Source organism: Calliphora vicina, chromosome 4 (assembly GCF_958450345.1).
Source record: "Calliphora vicina chromosome 4, idCalVici1.1, whole genome shotgun sequence".
NCBI lineage: Eukaryota > Metazoa > Arthropoda > Insecta > Diptera > Calliphoridae > Calliphora > Calliphora vicina.
In genome coordinates, this window is record NC_088783.1 from 119,313,486 (window position 1) to 119,341,250 (window position 27,765).

General features: G+C 23.5%; 1 protein-coding gene across 5 annotated transcripts in view; it reads left to right on the forward strand.

Moving 5' to 3' along the window:
- LOC135957499 (zinc finger protein 391) overlaps window positions 1-3,623 on the forward strand; it is a 49,676-nt gene extending 46,053 nt beyond the window's left edge. For 2 of the 5 annotated variants that reach the window (XM_065508248.1, XM_065508252.1), the window contains one exon: window positions 3,237-3,623. In XM_065508248.1, the coding sequence (XP_065364320.1) occupies window positions 3,237-3,538 (302 nt within the window). In that variant the 3' untranslated portion in view covers window positions 3,539-3,623. The remainder of the gene's footprint in view (window positions 1-3,236) is intronic. The other 3 variants (XM_065508249.1, XM_065508250.1, XM_065508251.1) reach the window with 2 other exon arrangements.
- Window positions 3,624-27,765: the final 24,142 nt, after the last annotated feature.

Here is a 27,765-nt window from a genome sequence, read left to right on the forward strand (position 1 = left end):
GGAAATTAGTAGAACAGTTTCTATAATTAAAAGTTTATACTTTAAAATCGCATTTTATATGAAAATTATTTTAATATTTTGAAAATTAAATTTCAGAATTATATTCTTTCTGTCTCAACTTATTTGATTACAAAATTTCCAGTACCCCAGGGGCTACTTTGTAGGAATTTTTCATAGAAACTTAACTGTCCATTCTAAGCTTCTATACATTGTGATAAAACGTAATAACCCTTCAGGGGGAACTACTGACTATACGATTCGAAAAGAAAATATGTAGAATTTATATATTTTTAGAAATTTGACATAGAAACTTAATTTGCAGGGAGACTTTCACATAATTCGTTTTGAAACTTGTATAAATTATGATAGTATATTGTAGACCCCCTTGGGGGACTAGTGGTTATACGTTTTGAATGAATTTTGTAGGAATGTTTCATAGAAACTTAACATTAAGTGGAGTTTCAACATAATTTGATTAGAAACTTATATTAATTGTGATTGTACATTGTTTACCCCCTGGGGGATCTACTGGTTCTATAATTTGAAAAGAAAATCTATAGAATTTTTTATTATTTATACAATTCCCAGGGGAGTTTATGAGAAATTCCATTAGAAAACAAAGTATAACATGTACTTATTCAGCTTTATAAAAAACTTATAGGAAGCAGGTAATTAGAGCAAAATGGACAAGAAAATCTACATACTTTCTGTATATAACATATTATTGACAACTTTGACTTGATCTCTATTAATTAAAAGTATTAGAAATCAAGGCATACAGGTGCAAACTTGAGCAAATACTTACAATTTCCTAATTTAATCTTCAAATGTTCAACATAACCTATTTTTTTTTTAATTTCCCTAAAAAATTCATTAAATTTGTACAGAAATTATAGTTCAAAGATAAGCTTAAATGTTTCAAGGCTTAATATAGAAATTTTCTTTGAAAATATTAAAAAATTTCAACCTAACCTAGAAAATATTTTTTAAATTTGCATTGAAATGCATTAAATTTGTATGGAAATAATAGTTTAAAGAAGGGATTAAATCGTTCAAGGCTTTAAAAGGAAAATTTCCTTGGAAAATGTTAAAAAATTTAAAAAATTCAATATAACCTAAAAAATTATTTCTTAAATATGCAATAAAATTCACTAAATTTATATAGAAATACTAGCTTGAAGAAGGGATTAAATCGTTCAAGGCTTTAAATGGAATTTTTCCTTAAAAAATATTAAAATATTCAACAAAATCATAAAATTTTCAACATAACCTAAAAACTATTTTATTAAATTTGCAATAATGCATTAAATGCATTAAATTTATATAGAAATAATTGTTTAAAGAAGGGGTTAAATTGTTCAAGTCTTAATATAGAAACTTTCTTTGAAAATATTAAAAATTTCAACAAAATCATAAAATTTTCAACCTAACCTTAAAAATATTTTCTTAAATTTGCAATAAAATGCTTTAAATTTATATAGATTTAATAGTTTAAAAATATTTTTTAATGTATCAAGCCTTTAAATGGAAATTTTTATGGAGAAATATTATAAAATTAAAAAATTAAAAAAAATTTCAACCTAACCTAAAAAATATTTTTGTAAATTTCCCATAAAATACGTGAAATTTATATAGATATAATATTTTAAAGAAGGGATTAAATCTTTTAAGGCTTTAAATGGAAATTTTCCCAGAAGAATTTTAGAAATTTCAACAAAATTAAAAAATGTTCAACCTAACCTAAAAAATATTTTCTTAAATTTGCAATAATATGCATTATATGTATATAGAAATAATAGATTAAAGATAAACTTAAATAATTCAAGACTATAAAAGGAAATTTTCTGGGAAAATGTTACAAATTTCAACAAAATCATACAATTTTCAACCTAACCTAAAAAATATTTTCTTAAATTTGAATTGAAATGCATTAAATTTGTATGGAAATAATAGTTAGAAGAAGGGATTAAATCGTACAAGGCTTTAAATCGAAATTTTACCTGAAAAATATTAAAAATTTCAACCAAATTAAAAAATGTTCAACCTAACCTAAAAAATATTTTCTTAAATTTGCAATAATATGCATTAAATGTATATAGAAATAATAGATTAAAGATAAACTTAAATAATTCAAGACTTTAATAGGAAATTTTCTGAGAAAATGTTACAAATTTCAACAAAATCATATAATTTTCAACCTAACCTAAAAAATATTATCTAAAATTTGAATTGAAATGCATTAAATTTGTATGGAAATAATAGTTAGAAGAAGGGATTAAATCGTACAAGGCTTTAAATCGAAATTTTCCCTGAAAAACATTAAAAATTTCAACCTAACCTAAAAAATATTTTCTTAAATTTGCATAGAAATGCATTAAATTTATAGAGAAATTATAATTTAAAGTTAGGCTAAAATGTTTTTAGGGGAAACAAGAAAATTTTTCCTGAAAATTATTAAAATTTTTTCAAAAATCTCTATTATTTAAGTTATTTTCCCTATAAATTCCTTTATTTAAACAATATTTTTTGGTTCTCTTGCATTCTGCTTACTTTCTTAAGCTTTAAGTTTATGATGGTGTATTCGCAATTAATTTTCTTTTTAACCCAGCTTATGATTAAGGGGATTGTGCTCTTTAACAAAATTTTTTATTTTTAAAAAAAATATTTAGCTGCATCTTGAAAAAAAAAACGTTTTAGTTAAACGTTTTTGCTTTAATACTTAAAACGAATGAGCTTTTACTTTAATTTTTTAAAAAAAAGCTTTAGTTATTATTTTTTTAATAAAATTTTTAAAATACTAAAAATGCAACAACTATATTATATAAACAAAAATATTTAACAATAAATTAACAGGATTTTCAGTTTTTTAAACTATAAACATTAAAAAAAATGCTTATTTTTTATACAAAATTAATTAGTTAAGTTAGTAATTCACAAATTTTAAATTTTAAGTTTTAATTTTTTTATAAAAAAACCCAATATTTACACACAATTTTAATTTTAATTTAATAAATTCAATTTTTCTTTTCACATTACATCCCCTCCCTAACCAAATCTTTTCATTTTCAAAACCTAAACAATTCACTGATTAACCTCCCCTCCCCCACCTTCACACACACACATTACTTATTATTTTTGGGAAAAACAAAAACAAAAACTTAAAAATTAAAACTTCCCCTTTAAACTATCGTTACGTCCTTGGTCCAATGTCTTCTGTTTTCTGAAACTCTTTTTAGGTGGTCGCCCCCCTAAGAATAAAAATAAGGTAAATTCTTTAAATATTCCATCATTGATTAAAATCGAAATTAATGATGTTCTGAATTATAATCAGCCAGTTATAAATAATGTAAGTGGCCTTTCGATACCACAACAATTAAATCAGCACCTGCAACAGCAGCAGCAACAACAGCAGCAGCAACAACAACAGCAGCAACAACAACAGCAGCAGCAACAACAGTTACTACAACAGCAACAACATCAGCTATTATTGGGCAATCAAGTTAAAGTCCGCTACATACCCAATAATCAAATCAAATAGAAATCAAGAAAAATGTATTCAAAACTTATGATCTGTCATAATTTTTGAATATTTCTTTCATCAACTTTATATAAATACATATTTTATTATTTTACTTTTATTTTTTTTGGCAATTTTAATTATTAACTCTATCGTTATTTTATAAGAACAAATTTATATTATTTTAAGTTTGATTTTTGTTTACAAAACTCCCCTTAGCCCCCCCTACTTCCCACAATATTTTTTCTATAAGATTTAAATATTAGATTTAAATTAATTAACTAAAACTAAAAGAAAATTATAAAAATAAAAACAATTATACAAAATTTTTAAACAAAAAAATAACTAATTTTAAGCTTATGAATAGTTTATACAAAAAAAGAAAAATAAAAACGTAATAAACAAAAAGAAAATAAAAAAAAATAATAATAATTTTTTTAAAAATGTATAACATATCTTGAACAGTTTTATAAACAGCAAAAAAGAAAACCCCTTACATGCAATAATAAAGTAATAGTAATTATTAACAACTAGTAAATACCATAAACAATAATAAACTAAAGTTTGAAGGAAAATGTAGAATAAATAGAAAACAAAAGGCAAAATGTTTTAAACAAAAAAAAAACCTAACCTAAAAAGTAATTTTTAAATTTCGCTTAAAATTCATTATATTTATAAAGAAATAATAAATTAAAGACAAACTTAAATAAATCAAGTCTTAAATAGGGAAATTTTCCTAAAAAATATTAAAAATTTCAACAAATTCATAAAATGTTCAACATAACCTAAAAAATATTTTTTTTTAATTTCCCTTAAAATTCAATAAATTTGGAAAGAAATAATAGATTAAAGAAAAACTTAAATAATACAAAGCTTTAATAGGGAAATATTCTTGAAAAATGTTGAAAATTTTAACAAAATCCCAAAATGTTTAACATAACCTAAAAAACAATTTTTAAATTTTCCATAAAATTCAATAAATTTATATGGAAACAATAGATTGAAGCTATGCTGAAATGTTTCAATAATTAAAATGGAAAGTTTCCTTTAAAAATATTAAAAATTTCAACAAATTCATAAAATGTTCAATATAACCTAAAAAATATTTTCTTAAATTTTCCTTAAAATTCAATAAATTTAGAAAGAAATAATGGATTAAAGATAAATTTAAATAATAACAAAGATTTAATAAGGAAATTTTCCTAAAAAATATTAAAAATTTCAAAAAAATCATAAAATGTTCATAACATATTTGTTTCAAATTTCTCTTAAAATTCACTAAATTTATAAAGCAATAAATAAATTAAAGACAAACTTAAATAAATCAAGTCTTAAATAGGGAAATTTTGCTAAAAAATATTGAAAATTTCAACAATTTCATAAAATTTTCAACATAACCTAAAAAATATTTTGTTAAATTTTTCATAAAATTCAATAAATTTGGAAAGAATTTATATATTAAAGATTAACTTAAATAATTGAAAGCTTTAATAGGGAAATTTTCTTAAAAAATATTGAAAATTTCATAAAAATTATAAAATGTTTATACCTAAAAAATATTTGTTTTAAATTTCTCTTAAAATTCACTAAATTTATAAAGAAATAATAGATTATTAATGAAATTAAGAAGAAATTTGTAGAAAACATTTTTAATGAATTGTAATTATGAACATGTCTTAATAATAATAATGAAATTAAATAAATCTAGGCTTCAATAGGGAAATTTTCCTAAAAATATTAAAAAGTTCAACAAATTCATAAAATTTTCAACATAACCTAAAAATATTTTTTTTAAATTTCCTTTAAAATTTATTAAATTTATAATGAAATAATAGATTAATACTGAAATTAAATAAATCAAGGTTCAATAGGCAAATTTTCTTAAAAAATATTGAAATTTCAACAATTTCATAATTTTTTTTTTTTTAATTTCCAATAAAATTTAATAAATTTATATAGCAACAATGGATTAAAGCTATACTTAAATGTGACAATGATAAAAATAGAAAGTATCCTTTAAAAATATTGAAAATTTCAACAATTTCATAAAATTTTCAACATAACCTCAAAAATATTTTTTTATTTTCCCATAAAATGCATTAAATCTACGTGGAAATAATATTTTGAAGATATTTTTAAATGTTTCAAGGCTTCAATAAGGAAATTTTCCTAAAAGATATTAAAAATTTAAACAAATTTCTAAAAATATTTATTTAAATTTGTAATAAAATGCATTAAATTTTAATAGAAATAATAGTTAACAGACAAAGTTAAATAAATCAAGGTTCAATAGGGAAATTTTCTTAAAAAATATTAAAAATTTCATAAAATTTTCAACATAACCTAAAAAATATTTTCTTAAATTTCCCATAAAATTCATTAAATTTATGTGGAAATAATATTTTGAAGTTATTTTTAAATGTTTCAAGTCTTTAAAAGGAAATTTTCCATAAGAATATTAAAAGTTTCAACAAAATTCTAAAATTTTCAACATAACCTCCAAATTTTTCACATAAACTAAAAAATATTTTCTTTAATTTCAAAAAATATTCCTAAAAATTGAGAAGAAGCAAAGTTTAAAGAAATTCCTAAATGTGTTAAGGCTTAAAAATAGACAATTTTATTAAATAGTATTAAAAATAAATCAAAATTTCAATGTAACCTTAAAAATTTCAACATAACCTCAAAATTTATTTTGAAATTTTGAGGATTCTTAAATGATTTAAGCCTAATAGCTAAGTTTTTAGCCAAAAAAACAAAATTTTTATGGAAAATTAAAAAAAAATACAAAGTTACCTTCAAAAATTCAAAATAAGAAATAATTAGAAAGTGTTAAGGCAAAAAGAAATGGTTTCAGCTTAAATATGAACTTTTTCATATAATTTGTTCACATAAGTTTAAAAAAATGTCTTGAATTTCAAATAATCTTAATAAAAATTAAGTAGAAACAAAGCTTAAAAAAATTATTAAATGTTTCAAGGAGAAAAATTAAAATTGTGCTTAAAAAGGTTTAAAAGAAAATCAAAATTTCAATGTAACCTCAATTTTTTGAACATAACCTTAAATTTATTTAATAATATCCAAATAAATTCTATACAGATTTAAAGCATGTAATAGTTTCAAGAAATACTTAAATGATTTAAGCTTAAAAAGGAGTATTTTGTAGTTTCTTTGTCTTAAAATATTAAAAATTTCATTATAACCTCAAAATTTCAAATTAAATTTTAATTAATTTTAAAAAATTTAATAAATTTTAAATTTGAATAATTTAAAAAAAAAATCAAATTTATTTTAAATTAATTAAATTTAAATTAATTTCAAACTTAGTTTCGAATTTTATTTTAAAAAATTTCAAATTATATTTAAATAAATGAAAAATTTTATTAAAATAATTTTGAAAAAAATCAAATTTAATTAAAATTAATATCGAATTTAAATTAAAAAATTAAATTTAAAATTTTATTAAATTTATAAACAGATTTCAATTTTGAATTTAATTTTAATAAATTTCAAAATTAATTTTGAAATAATTTCAAGTATAATAATTATGATTATTTTAAATTTTGATTTACGAAATAATTAAAAATATTTTGTTGGTTTTTAAAGTTTTTTCTAAATTTTAAAATAAAAAATTAAATTTTTTTTTTCAATATTTAGTTTTAATTTTTTCCAAAATTCGAAATGATTTTTTTGATTTTAAATTTTTTTCAAAATTAAAATTTATTGAATTTTTTTTTTCAAATCCAAAGTTTTTCAGTTACAGTTTAATTAAACTTGTTAGGTTTATACGCAACTTTATTCACATAAAGAATTTGTATTCTTATTCGAGAAGCATTTTCAGCTTGAGAATTATTAAACATTTTTGGGAAAGAAATTTGTTTAAAATAGAATTCATTTTGTCTATTTCATTTATACTACATTTTCCATCAATCCTCCGCAGCAAAATATTTTTGAACTATTTTCTATATATAAATTAATTAATCCAACTACCACAAACTACATAAAAATCAGTTTTCCTATAATTGTAAATACCATAAGAATACAACAATAAACAAAACAAATTTATTATAGCCAACAGCAATAAACTAAAATATTAAATTTTATTTAAAACCAGCTCTCATCATAACAACAACAATAAACCAAACTCAAATTCATTATTCATTTTTAACACTAAAAAAAAATCATTTAAAAAAACTTTTTAAAACAAAAAAAAAAAAAAATCATCGAATAATTATTGAAATATTATTTTGTGAAACATAATTTTATGTTTGGTTTTTTTATAGAAAAAAATTATTAAGTTTTTTTTTATTATTATTATTGAATTACAAATACGTACATAACAATTTACATAATAAATAACTTTAAACAAATAAACAAAAATTATATTTAATACAATTAATACAAAATAAATAAAATAAAAAAAAACTGAAGAAAATTAAGAAGTAAAAGAGAAAAAAGTAATAGCAATAGTATTTTACAATTAATTATTATTATATATTTACTATAAACAAAAACAACACACATAAAAAACAATTGTCATAAGTCTCAAAAACACTCAAAATTTCTAAAATAACAGTTTAAAACAACAAGAACAACAAACAAATCACACTACTGTAATGAGTAAATAAACAACAAATCATTATTTATGTAAGAAAAATACTGTCTTACAACACTACTGTGTTTTTAATTTTGAATAAAATTCTTAAAGAGAAAAATTAATGAAAAAAAATTATAAAAATAAAAAACTGAAGTTTTATTTAACAAAAACCGGGCAAATAACCATTTCCACGCAATTAAACCTTTACAAACCATTAACAATAAACACTTTTGTTTTGTTTTGGTCATTACAACAACAACTCACTTGTACACACAGCAATTACAACTGCTAAACAACAACAACAATACAAATTCGTCAACACTTGCCAACAACAACAACTACACCAGCAACAAACAATTAACTTCGCTAGTCACACGATTAAACATAAACACACGCACCCACACTTAACGGAAGTCATTATAAATGAGAGCTGAGCAAAAGGGGTTTCATTATAAATGAAAGCTGAGAAAAAGGGTTAAATAAGCAGCGCTGCCAGAAACTGCGTTTTTTTTGGTCAAGATTACAGAAATAGTTTTTTTAACGATTTTTGTTAAGGAAATTTGTTATTTGTGTAATAAAAAGCAAGTTTTATTAATAAATATCAATGATAACAATTATTTTTTAAGGCAGAGAGAGTAAAATAAATAAATTTAGGCTAGAAATGTTGGAATGATTTCTAATTTTCTGTTCAATAGCATTTTTGGAACAGCTTAGCGACGCTATAATTCTGAAAAGGTCATGTTGAGTCCAGCTGGCCTGAGTTCTTTTTACAGTGGGTCAAAGTTTTAATTTTTTTTAATGAAATGAAAAAAAAATTGTAAGTTAATCACCCCTATCGTGAAAAACATGTGAAATTTATGTTCCTATGAAATATTTATTTCCCTCGAAGGGAAAATTGCTATCGTGATATTCCCTTCAACTTTTCATTGTTTTTTTTATTGTTTACAAAATTTCATCTAAAAATTTCACAACATGAGGAATTTTTTCACGTGAACAAAGTTTATGAACGAAAAATGGGAAATGGGAACATATTTCATGTGAAATATTGATTCGCTATAGGGGTGAATGTCTGACAGAATTCTTATTGTTAGATTTGTATTGTGAAATTTTATGGGCATCATTTTTGTGGAAGATCTTAAACCTGTAGCTCCTCTCTTTAGGCGTCGATTTGACTCTTTTTTGAGAAAATCAAAAAAGTCCTTTCAAAAAAGACATTTAAGGATTCAAATATTCTACGAAAATTTTTGCCGGAAAATTTTAGGGGGGGTCACCAAAGATATCAAATTTATAAATAAAGTTCTTTACGCTTAATTAGCAAAATTACAAGCCACCTTGGGTTTCACAATTTTTTATAAAATCGCCAAAAATTCATTTATAATTCGAATAAGCTGAAATTGAAAATATAAATAGTCCTTGGGAAGGTCTACAAAAAATACTCATACTTGTATATTTTATTTCTTTCAGTTCAAGAGATATTTAGCTTTATTTATTTTATTTTTTAATTTTGCTCGATATTTTTTTTGGTTTTTTGGATAGACGGGCCTAAGGAGGGTCGAATTTTTTTTAAAAAAAATCTGCTATATTGGCTATAAAATTCTGAATACAATAATGGATTAAAATATTCTACGAAACCAAAATACCAAAGATACCAAAAATGTAAATAAAGCTGTTTACGCTTAATAAGCAAAATTACAAGCCACTTTGGGTTTTACATTTTTTTAAAAAATAGCCAAAAATTCATTTATAATTCGAATAAGCTGAAATTGAAAATATAAAGAGTCCTTGAGAAGGTCTACAAAAAACATGAATACGTATGTAAGTTATCTCTTTTAGTTCAAAAGATATTTAGGTTTATTTTTTTAATTTTGCACGATATTTTTTTTTGGTTTGTTGGATTTAACGGGCTTAAGGCTCCAATTTTATTTTAAAAAATCTGCTATATTGGCTATAAAATTCTAAATAAAATAAACAAATTTATTAAGAGTTATCTTGTCCCTATAAAAAGTTACAAGCATCCAAATTTTCAAGTTTTTTCCCAAAAAGGTCCCTGTATTTTTTCTTTAATAGAAAAAAATTTTCTTCGGGACTATATTTCATTTTTATATGATCCTGAAAGAGAACTTAATACAAAAGCTTATAAAATAAAATTTGGCTCATTTAAAAGGACATAGCCCCCCTAAGACCCATACAAACTTGACAAATTTTTGAAAATTTTTTTTTAATTTTGAAAAAATCTTTTATAGAAACAAATTTTCTTCGGGACTATATATAAATTTTATATGGTCTAGAAAGTGAACTTAATACATAAGCGTGTAAAATAAAATTTTGCTCATTTAAAAGGACATAGTCCCCCCTAAGACCCATACAAACTTGGCAAATTTTTAAAAAAATATTTTAGGTTTGAATGAAAAATTCTAAAAAACGCAAAGCAAAGATCCTCCTAAAAGCAACATATTTGTATAGCCCTCTATGTTATTTAAATTCATACAAAGTTTTTTTTTTACTATCACATGGTAAATACCGCCACAGTGGCCACTTTTCTAAAAAAACTCAGTTTTTGGAACACATTTTCCCCGTTTTACAAATTTCGGTATTTGAAAATAAAAACTGACCAAAATTATAATGACATTCATTTAAGGACTTTCAAATATTGTTATGATATCTTTAACCGTTGACATTTTTCAGCCCAATTATGAATAAAAAAATCCCCGGGAGTTTGTTACCCATGAGTTTTTTCCCATTGAATTTGAATAGGAAAAATGAGAAAAGGGAAAAAACTCCCGGGGAATTCTTATTCATAATAGGGCTGAATATTTTATTTTTTTTTTAGTTTTTTAAGGAATATGTCGTCTGAAAAATTTCTAAAATTATTTTATTCTACTAAAATATCAATCATGAAGTCCTAAGGTTTTCTGCAATACCAAATACTTATAGAAAAAGCTTGTATTTACTCTTCAAAGGCTCCACACACATTAACCCCTTTAAAAAATGTTCAAGTTTTTTTCATAAGCCATCTTGCGGAAAGATTTCTCATACCCAAGTGATTATTGAAAATTAAAACCACTGAACCCTCTCTCTCTCCCACTATCAATTTCCGACCGGCCAACACCATATCGTAATTTTTTTCAATTGTTTCTAGGGTAGAGCCTCGACTGGGAGTCCAGAAGGATCTGTATTTATCAAGCTTAGCCTTTATTTCAGTGACGGTTTTTATCCCCAAAAAATAATGCCAATTTCTCTTCAAGTCACAAGGTAGTCTGCTATTAATGGCTGTCAAACGCAGCTGGTTCAAATTTTGATAGGAGTCAACTGACTGCTGCCTGTTGAAAAGTGCAATGTTGCCCCCTTTCTGTTAAGAGACGGAAAATTGAAAATATGTTGGGGACAATTAAATCAAAAACAATTTAGTTTTCAATTGCAATTTACTTTACAAATATCTCTGTTACTACAAATATTTCCCATTCATTTCATAATTTTTAGTGCTTTAAATAGTTGGCATCACAATTCAACCACTCAATTCCCTCTACTCATTATTAATATTGTTGTTGTTTTGATCTTATAAAAGGGTTTGACATATATTTTTTCTGTTTGTTTTGTTTTGATTCTATCATTTTAATGTAGATGTGTGAGAGTGAGTGTGTCCATGTAATAGATATTTGATACTTTGCGTATAATTTGTTTTGATTTTGTTCTTGTAGCAAAAGTAAACAATGGTTTGTGTAGCTGTTGTTGTTTATTGTTTTGACACCTACACTCTTATGTTATATATGAATGGTGGGAAATTTGTGTTTATTTATTTTTTGTTGTAGAAAGAAACGGGAAATAATATGACCTTTTAACTTTGTTTTTGTACTAAAATATGAAGGAAAAACAAAAAGGAAATAAAAATGAGAGCGCGCGTTTTTTAAACTAATGGATTTCTATACCCCCATTCTACATTTATTCAGAGCATTATTATTTATATATTTAAATTGTTTATGAAACAAATTATATGCATATACCTACATTAAGTGTTTTATTAAAACAGACAGAAAAACACAACAATAAATTTATGAAATTTATAACAAAAAGGATGATGATGATGAAGTTGTAGGTAAATAATCATCTATCAAACCAAACAAAGTAATTTAGCCATTGTGTTGTGTGTTGTCGTTAATGGATGTTTTTTTTTTTTTTTTTTTAAAAAAAAAACATCAAAGTCATTAAATGTTGAAAGTAAAAATTGTGGTGATTTTTTTCCATTACAAACAAAGTTCATCAGTTGATGTCAGGGAACGTGGGGTAAATAAATTATTAGCTTTATAAATCATATAGATTTTCAATATTTATTATCTTTGTTTGAAAATCAGTAGCGTGGGAAGCGTGTTTTAGTTAATGTTAAGCATGTGTATGCAAATTAGCTAAAGAGGTCATGTGAATATTTTTATTGGGGAATATGTAATTTTTTTTTTTAATATGAGAAGCAGGATATTTGTGGGTTATATTGCCTAAAGGGTGTATTTTATAAATAATTTTTTAAACGTATGATTCAATTAAAATTTGGAAAAGTTTTTCAATGAAATTTTATAGATTTTGGAATATTTTTTAGAAATTTCAAACAAAATTTAAAAATTATATTATGAAAAATCAAAGTATTTCTTAAAAATCTTATTTTTATCAACATTTTATGTTCAAATTTCTGTATGGAACTTGAAATTTAAACTTTTCATAAAAGGTACTTTTTTGCAAAAAGTACTCTTTTAAATTTATTAAAGGATTCACTTAAATTCAATGAATTAATTTAAAACTTAATTAAATTTAATCAAAAAATAAAAAATATGCCAAAAATCATAATTTTTTCATAAATTTCAACAAAAAAAAAAATGTAAAAATAAAAAGTACTTTTTTAAAAATGGAAATTTTGTTCAGGAATTTTTTTAAATTCTTTAAGGATTTTATTTTAGTTTGTTCAAAACATGTTAAAATTAAGAAAATTCATTAAAAAAATACAACAATTTTTAAAGAAATTTTAATAAATCTTTTCTTTATAAAAAAGTACCTTTTAATAAAAACACATTTCTGAATGAAAATATTATAAATTCTTTGACAATTTTATTAATATTTTTTAAAGTGTCTTAAATTTAACTTTTTCTTAAAAAGTACTTATTTTTTTTTTAAAAAAAAGTACTTTTCTTAATTTTTTTATATATAAATAATATTTTTTTCAATAAATTTTATTGAACCGTACCTTTAAGATACTTTGTTGGGACTATTTCTGCTACATTTATGCAAAGGTAGCAAATTTTGGGTTTTAATGCCAGGATTTCTCAGTGAAAATATTCCACAATTTGAAATTTGTTGTATTACTACCTTTTTTTTTACTGTATTCTTTGAAAACACATTAAAATTATTATTTAATTAGTATGTAATAGGTATTCACTTTTATTTTTAAAGATCTTGTTCAGAATGAAATTTTTATTTTGCCAAAGGATTGCCAAACTAAATTTCCACATAAAGTTGGTTCTATAAACCTTTGAAAAGTTATAAATTTAATTGTGAACCAATTTAACACATGAATTGCAAAGTTATTTTCCACCTATTTTTATAATTTCCTTGATATAAAGCAGTTTTCTATTAAAATTACAATTAACTGTTTTATTTTTTAATTTAATTTTTCTAAATTCTGGTAGGTACCTATTTAATTTAAATTTTTTTCGATCTTTAAATTTTATATAAACAATACTCTTTGTTTTAGTTATTTTTATAATTTGCTTGATATAAACTCTTTTTCTATTAAAATTACATTTAACACTTTTATTTTTGAATTAAATTTTTCTAATTTTGGTTTTCAATTCTATTTTTTTATAATTTTCCTGAATTCTAAGCTATTTTAGTTTAAATTATAATTTCCACCTTTAAATTTTATATAAACAGCACTTAATAGCTCTTTGTTTTACTTATTTTTTTATAATTTCCTTAATTTAAAGCATTTTCTAATTAAATTTTAACTTCCCCTTTTATTTTTTATATAAACCTTACTTGGCAACTCTTTACGCCTCTTTAATATTAACCAAGATGAATTTATAGAATATCATTTAACAAAAACAAAGAGCCACCTACCTGTTGTTTTTGTTGTACTTCTGTCGCCTCCTTTTATTCGCGTAGATTTTTTCATTCCCCCATTTTTCTGCTTAATTGTTCAGCTTTTTTTCACACACAATGTTTACACTTAAATTTCGGTTTGAATTTTTACACTTCTTGTTAATTTTTTTTATTCAACATAAAGTTTATTAAGTTCTCTTTAATTTAACACAAATTTCATTAAAATCGATGCACTTTTACTATTTTAATTATTTAATTAATGAGGAACTAATCATGCCGTGACGAAAACACGCAATACAGCATCACATTAGCATAAACAATACTGCAATAACAACAACAAACACAATCTCACGCCACTTAAAAATATGACGTCACTATTAACAAGTACTCCAACAAAAACAATGCTACTCTCTCTCCCCCCACTCACATTCTTTACTAAAGGAATTTGATTAGTTTCTTTAAATTTTCGTCACGGCAAGATTAGTTCCTCATTAATTAAATAATTAAAATAGTAAAAGTGCTTCGATTTTAATGAAATTTGTGTTAAATTAAAGAGAACTTAATAAACTTTATGTTGAATAAAAAAAATTAACAAGAAGTGTAAAAATTCAAATCGAAATTTAAGTGTAAACATTGTGTGTGAAAAAAATGCAAGTAATGGTGGCTGGCTGCACAATTAAGCAGAAAAATGGGGGAATGGAAAAAATGGTAAAATCAAGGCGAATTAAAGGAGGCGACAGAACTACAACAAAAACAATAGGTAGGTGGTTCTTTGTTTTTGTTAAATGATAATCTTTAAATGCGTCTTCGGTAATATTAAAGAGGAGTAAAGAGTTGCCAAGTAAGGTTTATATAAAAAATAAAAGGGGAAGTTAAAATTTAATTAGAAAATGGTTTAAATTAAGGAAATTATAAAAAAAATAAGTAAAACATAGAGCTATTAAGTGCTGTTTATATAAATTTTAAAGGTGGAAATTATAATTTAAACTAAAATAGCTTAGAATTCAGGAAAATTATAAAAAAAATAGAATTGAAAACCAAAATTAGAAAAAATTAATTCAAAAATTAAAGTGTTAAATGTAATTTTAATAGAAAATGAGTTTATATCAAGCAAATTATAAAAATAACTAAATCAAAGAGTATTGTTTATATAAAATTTAAATGTGGAAACTATAATTTAAATTAAAATAGTTTAGAAAACAGGAAAATTATAAACAAATTTAATTAAATACCAAAATTAGAAAAATTTAATTAAAAAATAAAACTGTTAATTGTAATTTTAATAGAAAACTGCATTATATCAAGGAAATTATTAAAATAAGTGGAAGTGGAACGTGTTATAATGATGCACAATTAAATTTTCACATTTTCAAAGGTTTATAGAACAAACTTTATATGGAAATTTTGTTTGGCAATCCTTTAGCAAAATAAAAATTTCATGCTGAATAAGATCTTTAAAAATAAAAGTGAATACCTATTGAATATTAATTAAATAATGATTTTTATGTGTTTTCAAAGAATTCAGTAAAAAAAGGAAAAGTACCAGTACAACAAATTTCAAATTTTGCAATATTTTCATTGAGAAATGCTGAAAATTTGGCATTAAAATCTAAAATGTTGTACCTTTGCTAAAATGTAACAAAAATAGTCCCAACAAAGTAGTATCTTAAAGGTAGCAATACAATAAATTTTGAATTTTTGTCTAGAAATCCCTATATTATGGCTTCAAAAACCAATATATATAAAAAAAGGTTCCAATGTACCAAAAATAGTCACCAAAGTACTTTAAAAAAGTACCAATATAACAAATTTTAATTTGTTAAACATATTTTGTCGAAAAATTCTAATATTATATAAAAAGTACCAACTGCTTTTGGTACCTTTGCTAAAATGTACCAAAAAGTACCTTAAAAAGGTATTTTAGAAAATTTTTATTGAGAAATCCAGATATGTAAAAAAAAGTACCACTAATTTGGTACTTTTGCTAAAATATATCAAAAAAAGTGCCCAAAAAGTACCTTAAAAAGGTCCTAATATAACAGATTTTAAACTTTTGAACATTTTTGCCTAGAAATCATAATATTATGGCTTTAAAACCCAAAATTTATAATAAAAAAAACTGTAAAAAGTGTTTTAAAAAGGTACCAGTGTAACAAATGTATTATTTAGGAAAAATTTTGCCTAGAAATCCTAATATTATGGCTTTAAAATCCAAAATTTATAAAAAAGTACTAACAATTTGGTACCTTTGCTAAAATGTACCAAAAATAGTAACCAAAAAGTACCTTTAAAAAGTACCAATATATTAAATTTATTATTGTAGAATATTTTTATTGAGAAATTGTGATATTATGGCTTAAACACCCAAAATTTATAAAAAAAAGTACCAACAATTTGGTACCTTTGCTAAAATGTACCAAAAATAGTAACCAAAAAGTACCTTAAAAAGGTACCAATATAACAAATTGTAAATTAAAATCCAAAATTTATAAAAAAGTACCAACAATTTGGTACTTTTGCTAAAATGTACCAAAAATAGTAACCAAAAAGTACCTTAAAAAGGTACCAATATAACAAATTTTTTATTGTAGAAAATTTTTTGGAGAAATTGTGATGTTATGACTTTAAAATCCAAAATTTATAAAAAAGTACCAAAAATTTGGTACCTTTGCTAAAATGTACCAAAAATAGTAACCAGAAGTACCCTAAAAAGGTACAAATATAATAAAATTATTATTGTAGAATATTTTTATTGAGAAATCCTGATGTTATGGCTTAAAACACACAAAATTTACCAACAAAGTACCTAAAAAAGTACTTTGTTAAAAAATTTTTAACATTTTTGAAAAAGTACTTTTTTAGAATTTTTTAAATCATTATTAAAAGTAGTTTTTAATAAATTTCCCTTTTAAATTATGCTTTTATATATTTTGTAATATAATCCTCTTAAAACACTTTTAATTTAAATAATAACCAAGACAAATTTCTATTTCCTTTTTTGTCATTTAAGTCTTATTTTTTAAAAAAAAGAAAATCTTTGAGTTTCTCTTCAAATTCTCCCCCTTTAAGAATTATTAAGTAATTCAAATCGATGAAAACATTTACAACTTCCGGTAAAATAAGTTTCAATAAAAAACCAACCAAAGAAAACTATAACAAAAAGTAGGAAAAAAACTAAAATTCTTTAGAATAAAAAGAATAATTTGAACAACAAAAAAAAACTTGAAAACAAACTAAACAACAAATCATTTCCCCTTGACCATGTTAAAAAGAAAGAAAATGAAACAATTTTTATGGAGAACAAAAGATTTTTGTTGATTTTTCCGGTCAATACAAATCAATACAATACAGACAGACGTTCAGGACTGTATTTGTTTGGAAATGAAAATGTTATAGAAATGATAGACACTCAGGAAGTACAAGAGTAACAATAAATAATAGTTATTGTTTAATATTACAACATTATTGTCAGCTAAGTAAAGTGGCAAATCAAAATCAGTTGCCTAATTTTATTTTTATACAATTTTATAAAAAATTTGTTTAGAAAAGTAAAAGTCATATTAAAAATTTTGTTTTTCCAACAAAAATCTAAGTTTTTTTGGGAAACTTAAGTTTTCTTTCCCTTTGGCCGCCATTTTGTTATATTATTACACTTTAAAATGCTTAATTTTGATTATTTTCCAACGTCTATAAACATTTTCTTTTTTTTCTGTAAAATATAACATGAAAAAATCCTATTGTCTTCATTTTATTATTTAAAAAGTTCCCCCCTCTTGGGAAAAACATCAAAAAATCTCTACCATATTTATGACATTTTCCACCCATCGTGAATTAACAATAACAACAACTACATCATTAACCAGATTTCAATTTGTTCACAAAGTGTTTATGAGTTTTTCTTAATATTATTGTTGTTGCTCTCCTCTTCTTTACATTAAAAATTGTTTGTAACACCCCCCTCTGCTGCTCCAACACACAGCTAATAACAACTAAATGAGTTTAACCCTGTGAAACTCCACCCCTTATTTGTTTTATTGTTAAATATATACAGACAAGAACAACAACAACACACACAAACAAACCATAACAAAATCATTACACTCTGTAAACTACACACACATTTATAACCCCACATTTAGCTCTCGCTCTCTGGGGGGTTTAAAAACAAAACAAAACAAAGTCATAAATGAGGAGAGCATTTTACCTAACGGGGAATCTCTTGTTATGGGAAATCTGTTGTAAATGGGTTGGGAAAAAGAAGGGGGAATAAAAGTGAAATAAAAATGGTTTTCAATAAACCTGGTTAATAGTCACAGGGAGACGTGTGTAGACTTTTGTTGTTGCGACTTGTTTTAATAGTATTCTTCTTGTGTTTTGGCAGAAAATTTGACATTAATGGATTCTTTTATTTGGTTTTGTAGCTAATGAATTTAATGAAAGTCTGGACAAACAAGAGCATAAGTACATGTTTGGAAATGGATGCAAAAAAATAAAATTTAAGGAAAAAATAAGATGTAAAATCTTATTTTTGTGTTTAATAACATCAAGAATTTTGTTTTAATAAATCAGATTGAAAACTTAAGTATCAAGTTAAGGACTTTTTCAACAAATAATTGAATTTGGTAATTTTTGTGGGAGTTTAAATTTAAATAAAGCCATAATATCTGAATTTGTTTTATTGGTACCTTTTGTAGGTACTTTATTGGTACTATTTTTTTAGTTTTTTAACAAAAGTACGAATCTGTTGGTACTTTTTTTATAAATTCTATATTTTAAAGCCATAATATCAGGATTTCTCAATGAAAATGTTCTACGATGTTAAATTTGTTATTTTAGTATTTTTTCTGCTACTTTTTGGGTACTATTTTTGGTACTTTTTACCAAAAGTTCTAAATTGTTGGTAACTTTTTTATAAAATCTACATTTTTAAGCCATAATATCAGAATTTCTCAATAAAAATGTCCCACGATGTTAAGTTTGTTAATTTAGTACATTTTTTCAACAACATTATTGGTACTATTTTTGGTGTTTTTTACCAAAAGTACCAAATTGTTGGCATTTTTCTATAAATTCTAGATTTTAAAGCCATAATATCTTGATTTCTTAATAAAAATGTTCAACGATAATAAATTTGTTTTATTGCTTCCCTATTCAGGTACTTTTTGGGTACTATTTTCTGAGTTTTTTACCAATAGTACGAATCTGTTGGTACTTTTTTTATAAATTCTGTATTTTAAAGCCATAATATCAGGATTTCTCAATGAATAGGTTCTGCGATCTTAAATTTGTTATTTTAGTACTTTTTCATCTACTATTTGGGTACAATTTTTGGTACTTTTTTGTAAATTCTAGATTTTAAAATCATATCATCAGGATTTCTCAATAGAAATGTTCTATGATATTCAATTTTTTATTTTGGTACTTTTTTTCAGCTACTTTTTGGGTACAAAAATTGTACTTTTTATCAAAGGTACCAAATTGTTGGTACCTTTTTATAAATTCTAGATTTTAAAGACATAATATCAGAATTTCTTAATACAAATTTTGCACAATGTTAAATTTTAAATTTTGCCACCTTTATATGGTACTTTTTTAGTACAATTTTTGGTACTTTTTTGTAAATTCTAGATTTTAAATACATAATATCAGAATTTCTCAATGAAAATTTTCTACTATGTTAAATTTGTTATTTTAGTACTTTATTGGTACTATTTTTTGGTACTTTTTACCAAAGGTACCAAATTTTTGGTACCTTTTTTTTTAAAAATGTTGATTATTGAAGTCAAAATATCAATATTTTTTAATAAAAATTTTGCACAATGTTCAATTTTTTATATTGGTACCTTTTTATGGGACTTTATTGGTACAATTTTTGGTACTTTTATAAAAATTTTCATTTTATAAGCATTAATATCAGTATTTTTTAATAAAAAATTTTCAAATTATATTGGTACTTTTTAGGAGTACTTTTTGGATACTATTTTTGGTACTTTTTACAAAAGGTTTGTTTTTTTTTATAAATTTTGGGTTTTAATGTCGCAATATCAGTATTTCTCAATAAACTTGTTCAACAATTTTAAATTTGTATCTATTGGTACTTTTTTTAAGGTACTTTTTTGAGTACTATTTTTAAATAGTACTTTTAATAGAATTAAAACTGCAAATATATAGAATTCATATTCAAAATATTTAACAAATTTTAAAATTTATTAAATAAGTAATTTGAAAAAAGTACCAAATTTCTGGTACTTTTTATTAAAATTTGATTTTTAAAGTCATAATATCAGTATGTATTTGTCAATAAAACTGTTCAATAATAATAAATTTTGTTACCTTATTTGGTACCTTTCTAAGGTACTTTTTGGGCATTTCTGGTACATTTTAGAAAAGGTACCAAATTGTTGGTACTTTTTTATTTATAAATTTTGGCTTTTAAAGCCGTAATAAAAGGATTTCTCGACTAAAATATTCAACACTAATAAATTCGTTATATTGGTAACTTTCTAAGGTACTTTTTGGACTCTATTTTTGGTACATTTTAACAAAGGTACCAAATTGTAGGTACTTTTTTTTAAAATTTTGGATTTTTAAGCCATAACATCACAATTTCTCAATAAAAATGTTCAACACTAATAAATTCGTTATATTGGTACCTTTCTAAGGTACTTTTTGGACTTTATTTTTGGTACATTTTAGAAAAGGTACCAAATTAATGGTACTTTTTAATTAAAATTTGATTTTTAAAGGCATAATATTAGTATTTGCCAATAAAACTGATGAATAATTTTAAATTTGCATATTTCTAGCTTTTTTATTGTAATTTGGGACTATATTTTTGGTACATTTTCGAAAAGGTATCAAATTGTTGGTACTTTTTTTTTTAAATTCGTTTAAAAGCCATAATTGTGTGAAAAAGAACAATGTTATCATAATTTAAACTAAAGCTAAAATATGGGACAATTTTCTGTTAAGTTTTAAGGTACTTAAATAAACAAAACCATGGTACTTTTTAAGGTACCTTTTTTTAAATTTCATATTATTTTATAAAATTCTTTAAATTTTTATTCTTGGATACACTTTAACCACCACTTTTATCTAAAATCGTTCCTTATTTGTAAGATTTCTTTCAAAAATATTTGTTTTTTTTTATTTTTTACCCAAAAACCTTTAGCAATTAAGTCTTTCAATAGCATTTGCGAATAAATTCTAGCAATCAACTAAAATTTATAGCCTCCCCAGTAATGACCATTTAATGAATTGAAACCAAAAACAAATATTTCATGTTTCATTTTATATTTTTTCCACAAAAATTATTAAACGCATCACTAAACAATAAAGCCATTTATTATGACAGCCAAACGAGAAAAATTCAAACAAATATTAAGAGACTATTCTATATAGCAAAAAAAAAAAGGATTCAGACCATTAAATTCCGGAAGTAAGACAAGAGCAACAATAACGGCCAGTAAACTAACGAAAAAAATCAAAAACGAATTTGCATACAACAACCTGCCAAGAAAATAAAATGAATCTAGCTAAAAACAAACCATAAATATTACAAAAAAATAAAAACCAACTTAAAACTAAATTATAAATTATTTATAACAGAAAAAAAAGAAATGTAAACAACCCTTCCGGTTAATAAATCATTTCCAACAATTTCTCTTTAATATAAAACATTTTAAAGGAAAATAAAATATTCTTTTCCCCCTCTTAAGCCTTTAACAAAATTATTTTAAAATCTTTTTGGTGGAAATTTTTTATCATTTTCCTCACACTTCATTTAAAAACCACAGTATGGAATTTTAAGTCTTTTTTTATTTTAAAATTTTAGATTTTAAACAAACATTTTAGAAATTTTCAACTTGTTACAAACTGTGTAGAGAGCATCATGCTCTTTGGCCATTTCCGTTTCCTTTACTCATTTGTAATCTTATTGTTAAAGTTGATTTTATATTTTTGGAGTTGCTCTAGTCTTTTGTAAATATTGTTTACATACCATTTAACAAATAATTTCATTATATAGATTGCTTAAAAAAAGAAATAACATAAAAAGGATGTAATGTACAAACATATGAAAGGATTTAAAATAATACACAGAGAAAAAAATGCACAAAAATGAAAAGGAAATTCTTATAATTTCTATAAATTCCAAGATTTTATGATAAATAAAACTATTAAAACAAAATATAACAATTTCTTTTAATAAATAATAAAGATACCTTAACAAATCCTTTAATTTGATATCCTATTTGCTAATTTTACTGTTTTTTACCTTTAGCCATTAAAAATCACTAAAAAAGGGCCACATTGTGATAAACAACTACAAAAAACACGCCAATACAGCATCACATTATCATAAACCATACAGCAATAACAACAACAAACACATCATCTCAAAAAAATGGCCCACATTTATTAAACCAACAATAAAACACACCAAACAGCATCACATTTGCATAAACAATATTGCAATAACAACAACAAACACTTCATCTTAAAACACTCAAAAATATGACGTCACTATTAATATTTACTCCAATAAAAACAATGCTACTCTCTCTGCCCCCACTCACATTCTTTACTAAAGGAATTTTATTAGTTTCTTTAAAATTTCGTCACGGCATGATTAGTTCCTCGTTAATTAAATAATTAAAATAGTAAAAGTGCATCGATTTTAATGAAATTTGTGTTAAATTAAAGAGAACTTAATAAACTTTATGTTGAATAAAAAAAATTAACAAGAAGTGTAAAAATTCAAATAGAAATTTAAGTGTAAACATTGTGTGTGAAAAAAATGCAAGTAATGGTGGCTGGCTGCACAATTTAAGCAGAAAAATGGGGGAATGGAAAAAATGGTAAAATCAAGGCGAATTAAAAAGGAGGCGACAGAACTACAACAAAAGCAACAGGTAGGTGGTTCTTTGTTTTTGTTAAATGATAATTTATAATTTATGCATCAAAAGAGGAGTACAGAGTTGCCAACTAAGGTTTATATAAAAAATAAAAGGGGAAGTTAAAATTTAATTAGAAAATGGTTTAAATTAAGGAAATTATAAAAAATAAGTAAAACAAAAAGCTATTAAGTGCTGTTTATATAAAATTTAAAGGTGGAAATTATAATTTAAACTAAAATAGCTTAGAATTCAGGAAAATTATAAAAAAATAGAATTGAAAACCAAAATTAGAACAATTTAATTCAAAAATTAAAGTGTTAAATGTAATTTTAATAGAAAAATGGTTTATATCAAGCAAATTATAAAAATAACTAAAACAAAGACTGTTGTTTATATAAAATTTAAAGGTGGAAACTGTAATTTAAAATAAAATAGTTTAGAAATCAGGAAAATTATAAAAAAGTAGAAAAATTAAATTAAAAAATCAGTGGGAAAATAATAATTTAAATAGAAAAAGGTAAAACAATGAGTTATTCGATGCTGTTTCTATATAATTTGAAGGTGGAAACTATTATTTAAACCTAAAAGAGTTTAGAAATCAGGAAAATTTAAAAAAAAAATTATTTAAACACCAAAATTAGAAAAATTAAATTAAAAAATAAAACTGTTAATTGTTATTTTAATAGAAAAATGGTTTATAGCAAGGAAATTATAAAAATAAGTGGAAAATAACTTAAAAATTCATGTGTTAAATTGATTCACAATTAAATTTACAACTTTTCAAAGGTTTATAGAACCAACTTTATATGGAAATTTTGTTTGGCAGTCCTTTAGCAAAATAAAAATTTCATTTTAAACAAGATCTTTAAAAATATTTAAATAATAAATCGTTTAAAATCTATAAATTCTTAACATTTTAATGTATTTTTAAGAAATTAAACAAAATTTAGGAATTCCCAATTTATTTACGAAAATCCCCATTTTTGGAATTTACTGGGATTTGTCAAAAGTACTAAAAAATTATGAATTATATTATTTATTAAATATTTAAAAAAATTAAGCACAATTTAGGAATTCCCATTTTGTTAATAAAAAATCCCCACTTTGGGAATTTAATGGGATTTGTTAAAAGTACTAAAAAATTATGAATTAATATTATTTATTGAAAATTTTTAGGAATTTAACAAAATTCATGAATTCCCATTTTGTTTATAAAAATTCCCCACTTTAGGAATTTAATGGGATTTGTCAAGAGTACTAAAAAATTATGAATTTAAATTATTTATTACAAATTTTAAGGATTTTAACATAATTTAAGAATTCCAATTTTGTTTATAAAAAATCCTCGCTTTGGGAATTTAATGGGATTTTTTGAAATTTTATGGGATTTACAAAAATTGTTAAAAAACTATAAATTATTAAGATTTTAATGTATTTTTAAGAAATTTTTTAAAATTTGTGAATTCCCATTTTGGTAATGAAAAATCCCCAATTTGGGAATTTACTGGGATTTGTTAAAATTACTAAAAAATTATGAATTAATATTACTTATTGCAAATTTTAATGATTTTAACAAAATTTAGGAATTCCCATTTTGTTTATAAAAATCCCCACTTTGGGAATTTTTATGGAATTAACAAAAATCGTTAATAATCTATAAATTATTAACATTTTAATGTATTTTTAAGAAATTAAACAAAATTTAGGAATTCCCATTTTATTTATAAATATCCCCACTTTGGGAATTTAGTGGGATTTGTTAAAAGTACTAAAAAATTATGAATTAACGTTATTTATTCAAAATTTTAAGGATTTTTGCAAAATTTAGGAATTCCCATTTAGTTTAAATAATCCCTACTTTGGGAATTTTTATGGGATTAACATAAATCATTTAAAATCTATAAATTATTAACATTTTAAAGTATTTTTAAGGAATTAAACAAAATTTAGGAATTCCCATTTCATTTATGATAATCCCAACTTTTGGAATTTACTGGGATTGGTCAAAAGTACTAAAAAATTATGAATTAATATTATTTATTAAATATTTTAAGAAATTAAGCAAAATCTAGGAATTCCCATTTTGTTTATAAAAAATCCCCACTTTGGGAATTTAATGGGATTTACAAAAATCGTTAAAAACCTATAAATTATTAACATTTTAATGTATTTTTAAGAAATTAAGCAAAATTTGGGAATTCCTATTTTGTTTGTAAAAAATCCCCACTTTGGGAATTTACTGGGATTGGTCAAAAGTACTAAAAAATTATGAATTAACGTTATTTATTCAAAATTTTAAGGATTTTTGCAAAATTTAGGAATTCCCATTTAGTTTAAAAAATCCCTACTTTGGGAATTTTTATGGGATTAACAAAAATCGTTTAAATTCTATAAATTCCTAATATTTTAAAGTATTTTCTAGGAATTAAACAAAATTTAGGAATTCCCATTTTATTTATGAAAATCCCAAACTTTGGGAATTTAGTGGGATTTGCCAGAATTATTGAAAAATTATGAATTAATATTACTTATTACAAATTTTAAGGAATTTAACAAAATTTAGGAATTCCCATTTTATTTATGAAAATCCCCATTTTTGGAATTTGTCAAAAGTACTAAAAAATTATGAATTAATATTATTTATGAAATATTTAAAAAAAATTAAGCAAAATTTAAGAATTCCCATTTTGTTTATAAAAAATCCGCACTTTAGGAATTTAATGGGATTTACAAAAATTGTTAAAAACCTATAAATTATTAACATTTTAATGTATTTTTAAGAAATTAAACAAAATTTAGGAATTCCCATTTTATTTATAAAAATCCCCACTTTGGGAATTTAATGGGATTTGTCAAAAGTACTAAAAAATTATGAATTAATATTATTTATTACAAATTTTAAGGATTTTTGCAAAATTTGGGAATTCCTATTTTGTTTATAAAAAATCCCCACTTTAGGAATTTAGTGGGATTTGCCAGAATTATTGAAAAATTATGAACTTATATTAAAGAATCCTTAAATTTCTCTCAGTGTTTTCTAAAGACTCATTGGCGAGTGCACAATAGTGTTCTTTTCGCTTATCGCTATTAAGTTAAGACGTTAGTTCTCGTATCATTGTAATTCAATAGACACAACAAGCTTCACATAGTTTCTGTTAAGGATACTTTGGTTATTGACTTTTTGCAAATCACTTTTTATGACCTTTTTTTTTGTTGTACTTTTTCTAACAAACTACAAATAAAGAGGGTGGCTGAGGGTGTTAAAAAAAGACCATGTAAAGCTAGCAGGCATATGTTATGGGTGATTGTTTGTCTGCAGTTAAAAAAGATTTGTTTCGTTTCGCTTTTTTTTTTTTTTGTTGGGTTGAGTTTTTTTTTATATCGAGTTTGTTTTTCCGCTTAAAGTATTTCCTTTTTATTGGTTTGATTTTGTGTGGGTCTGTGTAGAACTTGACAACTTCATTGTGCTTTTTTTTATGGCCTTTTAACAATATTAAGTACTTTTGCTTTAGTGTTGTAAGAAATTTATTTATATATTGTTGATGTTGATGTTGTTGATGCTGTCAACATCATTATTGCTAATCTAAACAAATTTTATCATTAGGGCGGCAAAAAAAATCCAGCTAAATAACATATCTTTGTCTTTTTTTATGAGACCAAGGGTCAAAACAAGTGCTATGGTTAAATAAAATATTGTCAATCAATTCAATTATATGTAGTTTGTTGTTGTTTGCTCTGCATGTCTTTAACATTTGTGAGACATTACAAAGCCAAAGGCAGAGTAACATTTCCGGTGATTTATGTTGTAGTAAAGGGTCTCTCTTGTCTCCAAGTAGTTGTTTTTTGTTTGCAGCATGATGTAACATAAATTATGTGCTATTTCTTGTTTAGTTTGTTTGATTTTTATTGCGAAAATTGCTCATTATTAGGGAGTGATTTTAGTATATTTGCAATGTAAATTTAATTAATTTATGTAACAGTTTTATGTACTACTTAGCAGATTGTCTTGAAGGTACATATCTTATTTAGTAAAGCAAGGATTGACATCTTGTTGAAATCAGTTTGTCTTATCGATTTTAGATTAAATGAAAATTGCAAGAAGAGTAACCTAAATGGAGTAAAAATATTCCTAAAATGGTTTGTTTACTTTATAGGAGAACCTTTATATTATGAACATTTCAGTATGCTTTAAACATAGCCAGAAGTTTTGTTAAAAATTCTATTTTTTGTGGAAACCGAATTAGATGATCTTTCGATTCAGAGAAACAGAAACTTCCTTATTACCGGCTTATGATCACACAGGCAATTATCTTGGAAGCATGTCCGACAGGATCTTCAAGCGATCTACACGGGAACTTCTCTTGAAAACTTTCTTATTACAGGCTTATGATCACTGGCAATGATCTTGGAAGCTTGTCGGGCAGGATCTTCATGTGAACTTCTCTTGGATACTTCTTTATTGCAAGCTTATGTTCACTGGCAATACTCTTGGAAGCTTGTTCGACAGGATCTTGAAAACTTTCTTATTACAGGCTTATGATCACTGGCAATGATCTTGGTAACTTGTCCGACAGGATCTTCATGTGAACTTCTCTTGGATATTTTCTTATTACAGGCTTATGGTCACTGGCAATGATCTTGGGAACTTGTCCGACAGAATCTTCATGTGAAAT